At 41.3% G+C, this 17492-nt stretch overlaps 1 protein-coding gene across 4 annotated transcripts in view; it reads left to right on the forward strand.

Moving 5' to 3' along the window:
• TIMD4 (T cell immunoglobulin and mucin domain containing 4) overlaps window positions 1-17492 on the forward strand; it is an 88470-nt gene that overhangs the window by 44589 nt on the left and 26389 nt on the right. For all 4 annotated transcript variants that reach the window (XM_070517160.1, XM_070517161.1, XM_070517159.1 and 1 more), the window contains exon 7: window positions 17086-17424. In XM_070517160.1, coding sequence (XP_070373261.1) covers window positions 17086-17424 — 339 coding nt within the window. The remainder of the gene's footprint in view (window positions 1-17085; window positions 17425-17492) is intronic.

The raw sequence follows: 17492 nt of genomic DNA on the forward strand, positions 1-17492 counted from the left end.
TCAGTTTAAAAAGAATGGATTTTTAGCAGAAAGTGATGAGAAAACTAGCTTAGGTTATAGAAAAAATAAAGTTGGAGTCCTATCTCATATCATATATAAGGGTGAACTCCAGAAGCCATTAAAAACCAATTGCAAAAGTAAAACTATAAAGTTAATAGAAAAAATATAGGTAAATATTATAGTAATCTTGGAGTGGGAAAGGAACTCTTAAACAAGCCCCACAAAGGAGAAGCTGTAAGGATAAAGCTTGACGGATTTTAATAAATCTTTATTAAGGATTTCAGTTCAGTGAAGTATTCAATGGACAAAGTTGGTAGAGGGATGACGGAGCAGAAGAGATTACTTTTAATGTTCAGAGATGACATTAAACACATACAGAGAGAGAGAGGGGAAGAAAACCAATAGAAAAATGGACGAAGATAAAAGAAGTCAATTAACTGATGGGGAAGCAAACATTAACCAGTATGTGAAGAGATGATTAAATTCACTAGCAATCAAAGAAATCCACAGAGAACGAAGTTGCACATTACATCCACGAGCTTGGCAAAAATTATAAAGAAGGATTATGTTAGCAAGGATGTGGGGAAACAGAACTCTCACTCATAGCTAGTAGAATAAAACTGGTCACTTATTCTGGAGAGAGATTTGGCAGTCCTTACAGAAATTGTGTGTGACTAGCCTATGATTAAACAATCGCCTTGCTGGATACCTACCCCTAAGAAAATCTTTCTCAGGTCTGTGTAGGGACATGTATGAGGTTGTTCAGCGAAATATTTTTGTGTTAGTGGGGAGTTGGAGGCAAACTAGGTGTTCATCGTTAAGATGATGGATGAGAATAATAGGGGATATGCCTACAATGGTATAATACGTAGCAACTAGAAGCTATAAGATAACTGTACGGTAACACAGTTAGATCTTAAAAACATTGGTTGAGTAAAAAAGGAAGCAGAATGAGATCTATAACAGATATTTTGTAAATTTAAAACCTAATATACAAAGCAATACTATGCATCTTTCAAGGATACTTACATATCCAAATACATTAGAGAAAAATTGGGGTAGGTATGGAGGTAGCAGGCAAAATATGAGGAGGCTTAGTAGACCAATGATGATATTGCGCCTTAAACTGTATGATGAACTCAGCTCTGCATCTGTGAAAAAATGCATTCACTCACACAAAGAAAATTTATTCATTCAACAAATACTTAATGAGCACCTGCTAAAAGTGAAAAAAAAAATGCTATCCAAAATTCACCACGTAGAAATAACCACTTTTGACATTTTGTCCACCTGTGCTTGTTTCTCCACGTCCTTCTTCTGTTTCTGAATCTTTGACTAGCAAAAGCTATACTTTTCTGCTGAAACATAATTTTCCTTTTGAATGAGAGCTTTACCAACTCTAAAAAACTTAATTTTTTTCCCGTCCTAAAAATAACCCATTCTCTTTACCATCATCATCTGCCTGTTTCCCATGTGAAGATGATGTCTTCAAATAGTTAACCAAACTTACTTTTACATTCACTTCTCAATCCGGAATGATTGTTATTTCTTCCATCCTTCTCTTAAAGCAGTTTTCTCAAAGGTTACCAATGGTTTCTTAATTTTAATCAAGTGATCTTTTCTCTGTTTAAATAAATAAGCATTTATTGGGTGTACACCTTGATATATAGTATGATGCCAGGATTGGTGCTAGGTGCTGGGGCTACAAGAAGATCTTGTACGGTCTCTACCTTCCAGGAGATCACATCTGGTTAGAAAGTAGAGAAGGAAATGGATAATCTTAATATAATGTTATAATTACAGAGATAAGGTGTGCCCAGCTTGCTACCGGAGCTCAAGCAGGAGCTTTGGATTCAGGAAGACTTTTTGGAGAAGATGCAGTTGGAGTGTTGAAGGATAGATCAGTTAAGTAAAATTAAGGAATTTTAGACAAGTGGTTCTCAAATCAAACTGCACATTTGAGCTTTAAAAAATGCTAATGCCTGGGCCCCACCCAAGACCAAAGACATCACAATGTCTGCAGAAGAACCTGGCATGTTTTTTACAAATTGTGATTTTGAGACGTTGCCAAATCTAAGAACCACAGATCTGGTCTGACAGAGGAGCAACAGCAAGGCTACAGATGTAGAATGGTAGGCCATGTGGCCTCCAATCCCAGACTGTCTCACTTGAAAGAATGTTCTTAACCATTCCTCACTGCTGTTCACATGACTGAGGTGATATTAGGATACCTTGCATTATTCTGTGCTTAAACAAACCAACAATTTAGTGGTTTAGAGCAATAAAATTTTGATTTTGTTTTTGCTTGCTTCCATCAAGGATCACTGGGGGAGAGTTCCTGCTTGATGTTAGTCTCATTCAGGGACCCAGGCTTGTGGAGCTTTCACTATTTGGAGCCAGTTGCTCTGTCATACAGAGGGAAAATAGTGAATTGGACACCAATTCTTACAGGTTTCCACCTGCAAAGGACCCATGACACTTCTGTCCATACGCACTGGCCAAATCAAGTCATGAGGCCATATCCAGCATCCTGGGGGGGTGGGGAGGGGGGAGGCACACTATTCTAGCATGTGCCTGGAAGATAACTGGAATATTTGTCAAAATCACTATCACTAAGCTATAGGAAATCAAATTGAAGTCAACTGGTGAAGGCAGTCAGTTATATTCAGTCACAGCTGTAACGTGACCTGGAAGTAGTGATTTCACCATATTTGAACCAACTAGGGTATCCCCAGGGTAGCTGAATGCTGTACTTTTTTGCTCTTACATCTAATCTTCTCACTTTCAATTTCTTAACCCAAGTTCTGACCTTGCTAGCAGAATTAAGAGTTGGGTTTCTAAGATTTCAGAACTTTCTGTATTATTCAGATGGAGACTCTCTTTCATTTCCAGAGGGTAAAATCAATGTGATGACGACTTCTTGAACCAATCGGAACATGTATCCACTCAGGCTCCATTTCTCCTTTTCTATTTGTGGATATCCCTTTGTAAGGATGATTTCTAAGGCCAACTGACTCATGCCAACTTCCTCCTATATTTGTTTCTATTGCTTATAAATCGAAACAATATTTTCCTAATTCCTTATGATTTCAAAGAATTTACTCATAGGTAGTCTCATTTAATCTCCAAATCAATTTTATGATGAAGGGATTATTCAATCCTATTTTACAGATGAGGAAATTGAGGTTCAGAGAGGTGAGACGAGGTCTCACAGAGATTTCTCAAATATTTGCATCTCCTGACAGCCACTCTACACTTCTTTCTACTTTGTATCAGTTTCTCCCTTTAATGAATCAAAATATTCATTCATTCATTCATTCATGACTCAACAAGAACTTATCTAGTAGAGGCTGGCCTTGGGCCAACTACAAGGGGAGTATTTACCTGGTCCCTTGTCTTGGAGGAGTTCTCTGTTCAAGAATATGCTGTCCATTGCTCAATCGACAGCCTTTCCTTCTCCTAATAGAACTCCATTTTTTTTCAGGAAGCCATCAAATTCTATCCCTTGATCTCAGAGACCCTAAGTCCCTACCCCAGGCTCAGGAGATGGCCCTGATCAATCTAAACCAATCATAGATGTCTCACAGGATGGACTTAAGGGTTAGCTAGTGGCCTTGTTCTGGGTAATAAGTTATATGGGGAAGTCTGGTTAGAAGGGCTTCCCTTCCCAAATAAAAGTCAAGGAATAATGATGTGAAAACCCTTATGACTCTCCTTTCCTCTTCCCAAAGATGAGTTTGATGTCGAGAAGTACATCAGCCTTCCTGTAACTATGTTGTGAAAAACCAACATGGAGGAACAGAAAAGAAGAGCCTGAGTCCTTGGTGATATTTTTGAATCTCTGGGTTGCCTGCATCCAGACTTCTTGTTGTGAGAGGAAAAACAAACCCCTTATGTGGTTAAGCTTCTGTGAGTTGGATTTTCTGTTACTCATAGTTGAAAGGATTCCTAAGTGATTCAACTGACTATTTTGGTGACAGACTCATAAACAAATTCTTATTTGTATTAGAGTTCTTAGTCATTGCCTGTCCACCCCAGCCACTTCTGAGGGACTGTATCCCACACATAGCTCACATGTCCCAAATTGAAAATGGAATGATGGAATGATTGAGTTCTCTGCAGTGGGATCTTTCTCCACATGGGCGTGGCTGATCCTAGGCAACTAACCACAGGCCTGCCAGTGAACTACAACCTGCAGCCTGCCGTGGAAATTGGGAACTGGAGGGACTAGAGTTCTCTTTCAGGAATCTGTAATTTAGAATTGGGAGAATGAGTCTGAACTCAGAGGCCTGAGTTGAGGGTCACAGAGAGGATTTGGGGCTGGAGTGTATGATAGGGACCATGAGTGAGCTGAAATCATAAGGGAGCTGGTCAGGGGGAGAGCTCCAGAGAAAGGCAGAAAGAGACACCCAAGAGAAGAGCAGAGCAAATGATGCCTTGGAGGTTCCTGATGGGGTTTTCATTCCAGACCACATGTGCCCTTGTCATGAGTCACCTCCTTTTTGGGACAATATGAGTGAAGCTCTGCCTTTGTCCTCAAATAATCTCTAACTAATATACTAGACAATAAGAGCTATATATATTTTTTATTTTATTACTGAAGTAACAGTGGTTTATAACATATAAATTTCAAGTGTACATCATTATATTTCAATTTCTGTGAAGATTATATCATGTTCACCACCCAAAGACTAATTACTATCTGTCACCATACACCTGTGCCCTTTTATTCCTTTCACCCTCCCCCCTCCTCCCTTCCCCTCTGGTAACCCACCAATCTCATCTCTATATCTATGTGTTTGTTTGCTTGTTATTGTCATTATTGTTTTTGTTTTTTTTGAGGAAGAGTAGCCCTGAGCTAAGATCCTCCACCAATCCTCCTCTTTTTGCTGAGGAAGATTGGCACTGAGCTACCATCTGTGCCTATCTTCCTCCATTTTATATGTTGAAGGCCTGCCACAGCATGGCTTGATAAGTGGTGGGCAGGTCTGCATCTAGGACCCAAATCAGTGAACCCCGGGCTGCCAAAGTGGAGCACGTGAACTTAACCACTGCACCACCAGGCCGGCCCCATCATTATTGTTTTTATCTTCCACTTATGGGTGAAATCATACGCTATTTGGCTTTCTCTGTCTGATTAATTTTGCTTAGCATAATACCCTCAAGTTCCATTCATGTTGTCGCAAATGGCAACATTTCATTTTTATGGCTGAGTAGTATTCCATTGTCTGTGTGTGTTTATATACACCACATCTTCTTTGTCCATTCATCCATCGATGGCTACTTAGATTGTTTCCAAGTCTTGGCGATTGTGAACAATGCTGCAATGAACATAGGGATACAAATATCTTCTCAAATTAGTGTTTTCATGTTCTTTGGATAAACACACAGAAATGGAATAGCTGTATCATATGGTAGTTCTATTCTTAATTTTTTGAGGATTTTCCATACTCTTTTCCATAGTGTCTGCACTAGTTGACATTCCCACTAGCCAATGTATGAAGGTTCCCTTTTCTCAACATCCTCTCCAATAGTTATTTCTCGTCTTTTTAATTATAGCCATTCTGACTATATTTTGAGTTGTTTTTAACATCTTCCAATCTCTCTTTCCTTGTATGTGTTGTGTAAAATGTAATATGCCTTTACAGATTTGTTGTCAGGATTATATGTGAACAGAACCTAGCACAAGGCTTAGCACATAGCCACAGCTTAGTGAATATTAATTCTTCTCCATTTGCCTAACAACTAGGGATGTATGGAGGTAGAATGGACTACTTGGAAGGAAATATGCAAGCAGAAGCTTGGCTACGTATGTCAAGCTTTGGATAGATATGTAAATTAGTGATCCTTTACTTGCCTTTCTTTTCCAAGATTCATGATTCTCCGTGTTTCGGATTGAACCAGCTTTTCCAAGTGAAGCATTCTATTTTTTTTTTTTTTTTTGCCTTGTATCAATCCACACAAGGGAAGGGGTTAAAATGAATGATTATACTACGGCATATGCCCGCTCTACTCATATGCCGGACCAGATCCACATAGACTGGGGACGGGTTGGTTTCACAAAGGAAGGGATGTTGAACAGGCAGTGACAAGATACATCCAACACAACAGATCATCTGTTTTATCTGTGTTCCTCTAACACTACCTGAATAACAACTACTTGAATAATAACTAACATTTGTTGGGTGTTTACTATTTGCCTTGTACTCTGCTAAATGCTTTCCATGGACCATCTCATTTAGGGCTGACAGCAATCCAAGATATAGGTACTATTATGTCCATTTTATAGAGGGGTAATTGAGCACAGAGGGGTTAAGTAAATTGCTCATAGCCACACAGCTGGTATGTGATCAAAATGGATCCTTGGCAGTCTGATTTCCCATCCCACAGGAAATCACAGAAAATAAGAAAGCTGATGCAAGGGTCAGAGTAAAAGGAAATTTGCTGAATAGACTTCTATAGTTGGCAATAAGCAGGAGAGGCCACCCTTCTGCCCCCACTAAAAGAACTCAGAAAATAGCCCCCTTTCCAGGTGGAAGTCATTTCCTGACCTCAAGAGAATGTGTAGTCATAGACTGGCCACGCTGGAGAAGATTTAGAGATCTTACACAACTGGTTAGTTCTGGACACCATTTTAACGAAAATGCTTCCAATTGTGGAATTCTTTCTTTTATAGGTTTTACTTTTAGGCTTAATCATCATCTGCAAAAAATGGGTTCCTCGTTGCCCTCAACAGTGCCTATACTCCTTCCTGTGGATCACCAGGCCCTTCACGGTCTGCCCCGGGCCTGTGTTCCAGCCCCCTTGCTCGGCACGCTCACTTCTTCCCTGGATCTGAAGTCCAGTCAGAGTGAAATTCACACACACACACACACATACCCCAATCATAGTCCTTGGATCACTACATCGTTTTATTGTTGACCTACATATAAACTTGTTTTATCTTATTCTATTTATTTCCTCATTTAACTTTTGGTTTTAGTAAGAACATTTAAGTTCTACATTTACTTTTAAACACTATAAAAAACACCTGTAAAGCAGAAATTCTTCAGTTAAAGTGCCTTGCTGTTATCACCACTGAACTTTTACGTGCTCTTCACTCTCCTTGAAATTCTTTCCGCTCTGCCCGACCCTCTCCAATGTCCTTTAGGTCTATTCCAAAAAGTGTCCTTGACTCTGTTCTTCCATCTTCGAGACTGAGCTAGGAATCTTTTCCCAACAGTCCCGTAGTGTTTTGTCCTTTCCCTGTCACATCTTATCACATGCTGAATCGTCTGTTAACTTGCTTTTCTCCCACTAGGAGGCACTAGCCCGTGAGCTTATGGAAGACAGGAACGGTGATCTAACACTGCAGTCTCAGCGCCTAGCGCAGTGCCTGGCACATAGCATGGCCTCAATAGTTCAGGGGTTGGCGAACTTTTTTGTTAAGACCGGTTAGTAAATATTTTCAGTTTTGCCGACCACACAGTATCTGTTGTATTTACTCGACTCTGCCGTTGTAGTGTGAAAGCAGCCATAGACAATATGTAAACACATGGGCATGGCTGTATTACAATAAAACTCTTTTTCACAAAGTGGTGTGGTGGGCTGGATTTGGTCCACGGGCCGTAGTTTACTAACTCCTGCTATAATTGATGAAGAATTGAATGAGTAAAAATGAATGAGTGGGATTACATCTAACTGGATTTACCAGATGGGAACTACTGGTGACCACAAAGAGCTCTTTATTGGAAAACCTGGATTCTATTTTCTTCCTATTACTTAAGAGTCGTTCATCTTCTCTGGCCTCTGGTGGCCTTATCTTCAACGTGGGGCCTGATAATACCTTCTCTGCTTGAAGATTTGAAACCTTCAGGTCCTGAAGGATAGGATCTGTGCCTTATTTGTCTTTATTCCCAGAGCCTAGCAGAATTCCCACATGCCTTGATAGATTGACATAGATTGACAAGCACTTGCTGAATGATTGAAAGCTGAGAGTGAAAGCAGGTGTTTGGTGAGGTAGGTAGTCAGACCAGATAATAGTGTAAACTCTTAAGATTGGAAAAACTTCAGCCATCCAGCTGAATTACCACTATGTAGAGGCGCTTCTAGGTTTAAGAACTTGGGGTCTTTGGATTCCGAATGACTGAAAACCCAACACAAATTGCCTTAAGCCCAAAAGAGAGTTTATTGGCACATTGATGTGCCTTGTTTCAGGTGCTGAAAGCTTGTCAAAGACCTAGGCTTGTCTATTTCTCCGCTTGCCTTCTGCCTGTTTGGTTCTCTTATCAGGCGGACTTCACTCATTGGTGGCACAATGTCTAAAATTCTGGCTCATATCCTCACAGATCAAAGACCAGTGGAAAATAGGGACGGTTTCTATCTCTCAAAAGTCCCAGTAAATGTGCCAAGATTGTATTTTCGGCTTTGTTTGGGTGACTTGTCCACCCTTGAGCCAAACACCATGGCCATGAATGAAATCAACTTCACATGCACTGCATTGGCTGAGAATGAGGGCGGACTGGCCCTCCAGCAGCAAACCTCTATATGCAGAAAAAGAAGACGGCAAAGACATGAAATACCTAGAACTGCTATGGACCCTTTCTCAAGAATAATATGCTTTAATACAGTAATACAAAGTGAACATCCACTATTAGAATGTTTGTGAATTCCCTGAAGCCTGTCCATGGACCTTAAGTTAGAAAAAGAAGAAAACCAAGCTTAGTATCTTTTTCCAGTGTGTGACCCCTTCCAGATATCAAGTTACTATTAACATTTGCATTTCTAAAATAAAAGAATATGTACATTTAGAAAAACAAACTTTATTTTAAAATACCTTTAGATTTAGAGAAAAATTAGGAAGATAATACAGAGAGTTCCTATACAACCCACATCTATTTTCTCCTATTGTTAACTCTTATATTAGTGTGGTATATTTGTTGCACTTAATGAACCCATCCTGGTACATTATTATTAACCAAAGTCCAAAGATTTCCTTAGTTTTTATGTGTTGGCTTTTTTCTTTCTAGGATTCTATCCAAGAGACCATGTTACATTTTATTGTCATATCTCTTTATGTTCCTCTTGGCTATAGGAGTTTTTCAGACTTTTCTTGTTTTTGATGACCTTGACAGTTTTGAGAAGTACTTGTCAGATATTTTGTAGAATGTCCCTCAATTTGGTTGTGTCTGCTGTTTTTCTCATGATTGCGCTAGGATTATGGTTCTTAGGAGGAAGACCACAGAGGTAAAATGCCATTTACATCACATTGTGTCAAGGCTGCATACCGTCAACACGATTCATCTCTGTTGATGTTGACCTTGATCGCCTGCCATGTCTCTCCACTGTAAGGTCAGTCTTTTTCCTCCTTCTCCACACTTTATTTTTTTTGGAAGGAAGACGCTGTGTCCAGCTCATACTTCAGGAGTGGGAGTTATGCATCATGTCTTTGAGGAGGGAGTATCAGCATAAATTATTTGGAATTCTTCTAGACGGAAGATTTATCTCTTCTCCCCCACTTATTTGATTCAATCACTTATTTATAGCGGCATAGATATTTATTTTATCCTTTGGGTTATTATCCAGTACTACTTTATTTATTTTGCTGCTAAGATTTTTCCAACTTTGGTCATTGGGAGCTCTTTCCTTTGTTCCCTGTGTTCCCTTAACAGTCCCATCATTGTTGGGTTTTGGGGGAGTACTTCTATACTTTCTAGCCAACGAGATGCTCCCGACTCATTTTAAATATTTCCTGCCCCAGTCCTAGGGCCCTTTCTCCAAGGAGCCCTGGTCCCCTCTACTGGAGAATGGTATTTAGAAATTAAGATCTGGGTGCTAGGTGTGCTCACTATGTACATTTTAAAAGTAAAATTATTCTAAAAGGCTTATAATTAAAAAGTAGTCAGTTCCTTCCCATAAAATTTAAACTTTTTGGAGTTTTTTCTTCTATTTTTTCCCTCCATATTACTAATAATGTGCTTATACTGATATTGTCAGATCAATCAATTATGACATTATCTATTGACCTTCCTTAAGGGTGAATAGAGTTTGGCTTTCTTGTACCACCATCCCACTTTTTCTCTGCCCATCTTCCCAATGCAGTCATGTCACAATTTTGCATTAATCCAGTAGCTACAGTTTACATTATTACCAGCATATAATTATCTTTCACATTGAACAAATACTTTCAAGAACTATAATTACATATTCTTTCTTGTGTAACATTTTATGTTTTCTAATTGTACTAATTGCCTCATTTTTTCCTTCTCTTGATTTCTCAAGTGTCCATCAAAATTCATCCTGAGCGTTCTAACCTATCTGTCAAAGACCTTTCAAATCTATTTCCAAAATACCTAAAAGCATGAAATAATCTTACCAGTTATACTCACCACCACCACCCCAAACCTCAGTCCCCTGCGCTTCTGCTCCAGCCCGGTTTGGTGGTTATGGTAACTAGTCTCCAAAGATGCTTCCCTTCACCACCAATGAACTTCTTAGTATCCACATCCTTGTATTGTTGCCTCTACTTGAATCTGAGATGGCCTTATAACCTGCTTTTTGACCATTAGAATACAGTGGAAACGATACTGAATCACATCTAATGCAGATTCTTCCTGAGCCTGTTGGAACGCTCATTTTTGAAAAATCCAGATATTTTGTAAGAAACCCATCTGCTTTGAGCCTGCCATTCTGTAAGGAAGCCCGAGATGCCTTATGGGAAGGCCACCTGGAGAGAGAGAGTTGTCTGTCCAGCCTCTAGCTCTTCTAGTCATTCTATCAATTTGTTAGACATGTGAGTGAAAAAGCCATCTTGGATGTTGTCTTTGTATCTTTTTCACATTGAAGACCTTCCCTAAACGTCTAGTGATCCTCGGGTATCCATTCATATTTACAGTGACACATGAAACCTAATTAGGAATGCTGTGTGCATGACTGCGGCTCCTGCACTGGTGACTTTATTGAAGGGGATGGTGCGGGATTGTTGGGGGACACCCAAATATCGATATCTGTAAGCGTTTTATTAGGGCCATTCAGTTTATCCAGAGATTAAATCCCCCAGTTTAGTGGACATTCAGCAGGAAGATTTTCTCTGAATCCTCTATTTTCATTCTATCCCCTTGTTTTCTGGCTTCTCTGAGTCCAGAACCTCACCCAATATTTGTGTTTTCCCCAATACCTTCAGTGTGAGCAATGTTGAATGTTTGAGGCTTGTTTGACGGGTTACAATCAAATGAGGATTTTTTCTTTTAAACCTAGAACATTTGTGCATTCTTAAATTCCCTCTCTGGGGCTGGGTAGGAGCTGGCTGCTGGTGTGGTTGGTCTTCTGGCTGCATGACGCTAAGGATCACAGGTCAAAGGAGGGTGTGGGGATTAAGAGCATGGGCTTTGTGATCAGGAACTTTGGGGCTTGAGTCCTGTTTCTGCAACCTTTTAGCTGTGAATGCCATTTAAGTATCTCCTCTAAGCCTCAGTTTCCTCATCTGTTAAATGGGAAAAATAATATTATCTAGTTCTTAGAGTTGTAAGAATTAAATAATACATCTATATCACTTAGCAGAGTGCCTGGCTTATAATTAAGCATTCAATAACCAACGGGGATGATATAAATCCGTAATCTAAATCTTTAGAAATCACACCTGGTTGGTGAGCATTGATTTGATTCCTCCTCTAATTGGTTTTGTGGTCCTGGATATATCACTGATTCTGTAGAGTCCCCAAGGGTTATAAACATCATTTAGTTCAAGCCCTGTAATCTGGTTCATGAAGCATCTTTTGTGCTCTTCCCCATCAACTGGCTTCACTAACAAGTGCGGGCATTGGGCCCAGACCTTGGGCTTGTTAGTTGCCTGAGCCTGTCTTGTGATGACCACAGCATTCTTCCTCTATCGAGCCTCTTCTTTCCTTGTCCAGTAAAGTCTAATGGTGATTCTGGTTTATATGACGGTTGATTATGGTTCTGCTTTTCTTTCTCCATTATCAGGGCACGGGGGCCAAGGGTCTGGGCGAGGGAAAGCCCAGAATGGGAGCAGAGCCACATTCCCATCTAACTTTCCCTGGGTCCCTATGAGGAGTCCACGTGTAAACAACTACCCATGGGGAGAGTTAATTGCATTTTATTATAAGCTGCACAGTAGCCAGGTGGATCGTGGTTCATGTGCAGCTTACACATGCACATACACACAGGCACACACATGGATGCTCATGCACATGTAGGAAATACCCCTACGTGCACGGACAAAGGAGTACATGTCCACCCACACCATCAGTCCACATATTAGCACACTCACCCTAGTGGCCAGGAGAAAAGTGCTTAGCACATTTTATCGTGCGTCCTAGATTGAGGGAGGACGTTCAGGATGGGGGAAAGGGAAGGTTAGGAGGCAAAAAGAGAAATGAAACTAAAGGTCCCGCCCTGTCAGCATTAACTGGAGTATAAGAAATGGACTTTGGACAGATGGACAGACTCTTGGGACCTACCAACAGTCAAAATGTCCGAAAAGCCTCTCATTCTCTGGGTGCTGATTGAGCTCGGGCGGCTTTATCTGAGTAAGTGTTCTGAAACCTTCCATTCACGAGGCTGGACAGCCTGGCACCCTGTGAGGGCTTTCCACGGCTGACTGGGCCTCAGGAGAGAGAAGCCCACTTCTTGCTGGCATCCCCCCAGGTGTTCTTCTTTAGAGGGTCTCTCTCCTTCCTTGTTTCACAAGGTTCACCCTGAGACTGCTTTGGGGGTTTTAGGGTGGGGTAATTTGTGTTCATATAAGAAATGACAATTTAAGAAGAAACACAGGAATAAGGGGTCAGATGAAGCGGGGAAAAGAAACTTCATCTGCAGTGTTATTAGCACAGTCAGGGCTGGGGCAATTTGTTCCAGGAAGAGCTCTTATTATAATTCTTTTTTTTCTCTTTATTTTCAGGAGTTTTTGTTTGCTTTTTGTTTTGTTTTATTTTGCTGGGGATGAGGCTTCAAGGTGAGGTTTCTTTTCTGCACATTGTTTCCAGGTTTTGGACAACACAAATGGACACACTCAGTTTGGGCCAGTTCAGACCGTTGCCTCCCTGGTGGTACAGGGCACACGAATCTTTCAAATGTGCTTCATGAGAAAACATCTACATTCCAAGGAAAACAAATGTGTTCTCTCCACCCCTTTGTCAGGTTGTTCTTTCTGTCCTTCTTTCCTCTATGAGTCCGCACACCCTCAGGTCTCCACCTGAGTCAGGCTCTTCCTGAGCACCCGTGGCCTTGGGACCACTGTAGGTGTTTCTGCTGTGAGTTCCTGTCCTCCCTGGAGTGCTCATCAGAGAACTGGTCCCCTTGTGCTAATTCTCTTAGCCGCCTCTCTCCCCACATACTCTGTAGGAGTGAGTGGAATGAAAGCAGTCCCGGTCACTTTCTTCATCAACGTTTTTTACTGTTCTTTGTCTTGTCCTTGGAATTTGAGGTGTGGAGGACTGTGTTATGCTGGAAGTTGCCAGAGTCTGTGTCCGCATTCCCTGCTACTGGCTGGATGCTGACTGAGTGGGCTTCTCCAGCTTTATTTGAAGGAGGCGGCACCTGCAGAACTGTCAGTTCTCCATTTGTACCTTTTCTAAAATGACCAATTCAGAAGAGAGAGAATCACCGAGGATCAGTCAGAGCTGGATGTGCTCTTAAAAGATGCAGAATCAAATCCTTCTCTCTGTAGAAGGTGTAACTGAGACCTGGGTGGGGGAAGGGTCTTTCTTAAGGTCCCCACCTAGAGAAAGAACCAAGCTGGCAGCAGAACTGAGGTTGAACCCACGATCCTGGGTAATTCCCCAGAAAGGGGAATTGATTTGATATCAACAATTCCTTTGCTCCAGTATACACTTGCAGATGGAAGGAAGAGTTTCCTGTCCTATTTCTACATTCTAAGTGCTTGGTTACTTGTACGAATTCTTTATTAATTTCATGTAGCATTTTCTACTTCATCTCATGCTTAGAACTATACCTCAGGGCAGTATTCTCTCTGTCCTTTGTCTTATGATAATAATGAGGGCAGGGTTATTGTGCCTTTCCTCCAAGAACACAAAAGCAGTGGCTGGCAGAATGAGGTTTTTAACATAAGCCTAATGGGTGTTTTTCTGCCACACCAAATTGCCTGCTTCCTTTTTTTTAATACTAATTTTTGATCAGATGAATAATACAGAAACACCCTTGGTGAAAGAAATGAAAATGTTATAAAGCTAAAATCCCTTTTGACTACTACCCCCAGCCCAGTCCCTTTCCCCTGATCATGGAGGTGACTGACACAAGGAGCTGGGTGTACATCCCACCAGCCACTTCTACATGCATTTGCCTTCATGTGTCTGTGCCCACAAAAAAACGCAAACTGTCTTATTTATTTATTTTACAAAATGGTTTTATATTTTATGCGTTGCTTTGGAATTTGCCCTTTTCATACATTAATGAGGCTTGGAGTTTTCATGCCAATTGATATAGATCTCTCTAATCCTATTAGTTGTCTACATATGATTCCACGGAGGGAATCCGCCATAGTTTAGCCACTTCTCATATACACCTTGTTCATTCCATTCACATATCTATGAGGGCTGCAGTAAACATTTGCAAATAGGTCTCCTTGCACACGTGTGTTTTTCCGGGGTAAATAATAAAACATGAAATTGCTCTGGCTTATCTGAGACATGCATGTTGAGTATTCACAGAAACTGCCAAATTACCCCTAAGCACAACTGTACCAATTCACACCCCATTTCACTCCAGTAGGTTAAGTCATTTCTTAGATCTCTGTCTGGCCAACACTTGATATTATCAGTGTTCTAAATTTTTGCCAATCTAGTAAAAGAAATTTACTGGCTTCATTTATGAATTGCCTGTTAAGTCCTTTGCCAGTTTTTCTCTCGTGTCTTTCCTTATTGAGTAGTAGCCTACTTCCTTCTATGCTATGATACTTGGGAAAATAAGCTCTTGAATCTCTAGGAGAAATCTTGCACGTTGAAAAAATTAATTTACCAAATATTCATAGGAACTAACTCATATTTTAGAAGTTATAGGTCTGGGTGCATGTTTTCTGTGTTGCTAACACAGCTGAGGGTGAAGACAATGAATTTCTTATTTTTCTCTTGGTTTCCTCGGGGGCAAAATGGGATTCCACAGCATTTACAATCTGGGAAACACTTCCACGGCGGCAAAGCAAAGAGACTGTGAGTTCAGGGAAGGCTGCAGACTGGTCTGAATTTGGAATGACCTTCATCATGAAAGCCAACTGTGAAAAACCCAGGCACCACAATGTTCTGCTTGCTATGTGAGCGACTCTTAGGGCTGTGCCTGCCTTCTCTTAGAGAAGGATATCTGGATGTTCCTGACACCTGGGTCAGGGAGGGACAGGGTGCTGCTGGCCGTGTTTTATACAATTTAGCCTACTGGGTCAACAAGATTTGTGAATAGAGAGTCTCACAGGAGGGTACTTTGGAGAAAATAATGAGCAGAGACCTAGGTTCCAAGAGGGAGCAGGATGTATCGTGAAGATTTGGAGCTTTGGCCTGCCTGGCTCTCACTTCAGTAGCTTTTATTTGGTTTAGAACAATCGCTGATGCTCAATTAAACCAGTGGGCTTAACATTTGCAACAGTGAAAATGTTTTGCAGATTCTCAAAGATGGAAGTAACCTTAGGAGAGCTTGTCTAGTGATCCTCAAACCCAGGATGAGTGGCCAATGATATCAGAATGACCTGGAGAACTCGGTTATATACATTTCCATGGGCCTTGGCTCCAGAGATTCTAACTCTGGGTTGGACAATAAAATATGTATTTTTTTCAAGTATGCTTTTTTTGGGTGAGGAAGATTGGCCCTGAGCCAACATCTGTTGCCAATCTTCCCGTTTTTTTTTCTCCCCAAAGCCACCCAGTACATAGTTGTATATCCTAGTTGTAGGTCATTCTAGTTCTTGTATGTGGGGTGCCACCACAGGATGGCTTGATGAGTGGTGTGTAGGTCCACACCAAGGATCCGAACTGGTGAATCCCGGGCCACCAAAATGGAGCACATGAACTTAACCACTTGGCCACAGGGCTGGCCGCAAAATATGTATTGTTTTTTTGAGGAAGATTAGCCCTGCGCTAACATCTGCCACCAATCCTCCTCTTTTTGCAGAGGAAGATTGACCCTAAGCTAACAACTGTGCCCATCTTCCTCTACTTTATATGTGGGACGCCTGCCACAGCATGGCTTGATAAGTGGTGCGTAGGTCCATGCCCAGGATCCAAACCAGCAAACCCCAGGCCACCGAAGTGGGGCACATGAACTTAACTGCTATGCCACTGGGCCAGCCCCATCCAAAATATGTATTTTTAACAAGCTCTCTAGGTCATGCTGATAAGTAGCCAAAGTTGGGGGACATGGATACTTTATTTTAGAAATGGTGATACCTTCCATCTCACATATCTAACATGGAAAAACTAACCCTCCAGTATTTTCATATGTCACAGCTGCGATTCTAGATCATTCTTATGGTCCCTTCCAGTCCTAACATTAAAAAATCCTCAAACTCCACCTAATTTCATATTCTCTAACAACAAATAAATGGTCCAAAGCAATTAATTTCTACTTCTAAAACTACAAGTAGAGAAGGACAATAGAATATAATTCAACAGCCTATCTTCCTGCCATAGTCCTCTCTGGGTTGGAAGACAGAGGGAGACCCATTTGAGGCATTCGTCAGTAGTCCATGATCACTGCTTATTGAGATACAATGGGTAGAGTGCTGGTTTTGGACCTGTTTACATGAGTTAGTGGAATTGGGTTAAAGGGTCAGGATTTTTCACTGGAGAGTTTATTGGTTTATTGAATAGTACTCAAGATGAGAGTTTTTAAGTCATCAAAAAGGTCTTGCTGTGGAGATGAGTTCAGAGACTCAGGTGGGTCAATTGTTTCCACTTGGAGGCTGGAAGGGTGTAGAGTCAGGAGCTCAGCAGCAGCGAAGGGCACATCAGAATTTAGGTGAAAGAAACAGATACACTATGACTCTCTTCATCTGCCTAGAAGCATCTATCTGTGCAATCCCTGTGTGGCATATTTGAGAGATTTTAGTACTGCACGACCTAGTTTTCTCATCTTTCCTCACAGCTTCAGCTTCAGAGATTGTCATGACAGCGACTTTGGGTCAGACTGCGACGTTGCCCTGTATGCACTCCTTCTGGTCTGAGAGCAGCAACAGCATGTGCTGGGGCAAAGGCCAGTGTCCCAACTCCAAATGCAATGAGGAGCTCCTCCACACCGACGGGGGGAGTGTGCTCTCGAGGAAGTCGTCAAAATACGAACTCCTGGGGAATATCAAGAGAGGCGATGTGTCCTTGACCATCTTCAACACCAATGAAGGTGACAGCGGTGTGTACTGCTGCCGCATAGAGGTGCCTGGCTGGTTCAACGATGTGAAGAAGAACATTCGTCTGCTGCTGAGGAGAGGTGAGCCCTTGAAGAGTCTCCTGTCTGTGGAAGGAGAGACTTAGTGGTTAATGGATTCAGTGGGTGAT

Source organism: Equus asinus, chromosome 9 (assembly GCF_041296235.1).
Source record: "Equus asinus isolate D_3611 breed Donkey chromosome 9, EquAss-T2T_v2, whole genome shotgun sequence".
Classification (NCBI taxonomy): Eukaryota; Metazoa; Chordata; class Mammalia; order Perissodactyla; family Equidae; genus Equus; species Equus asinus.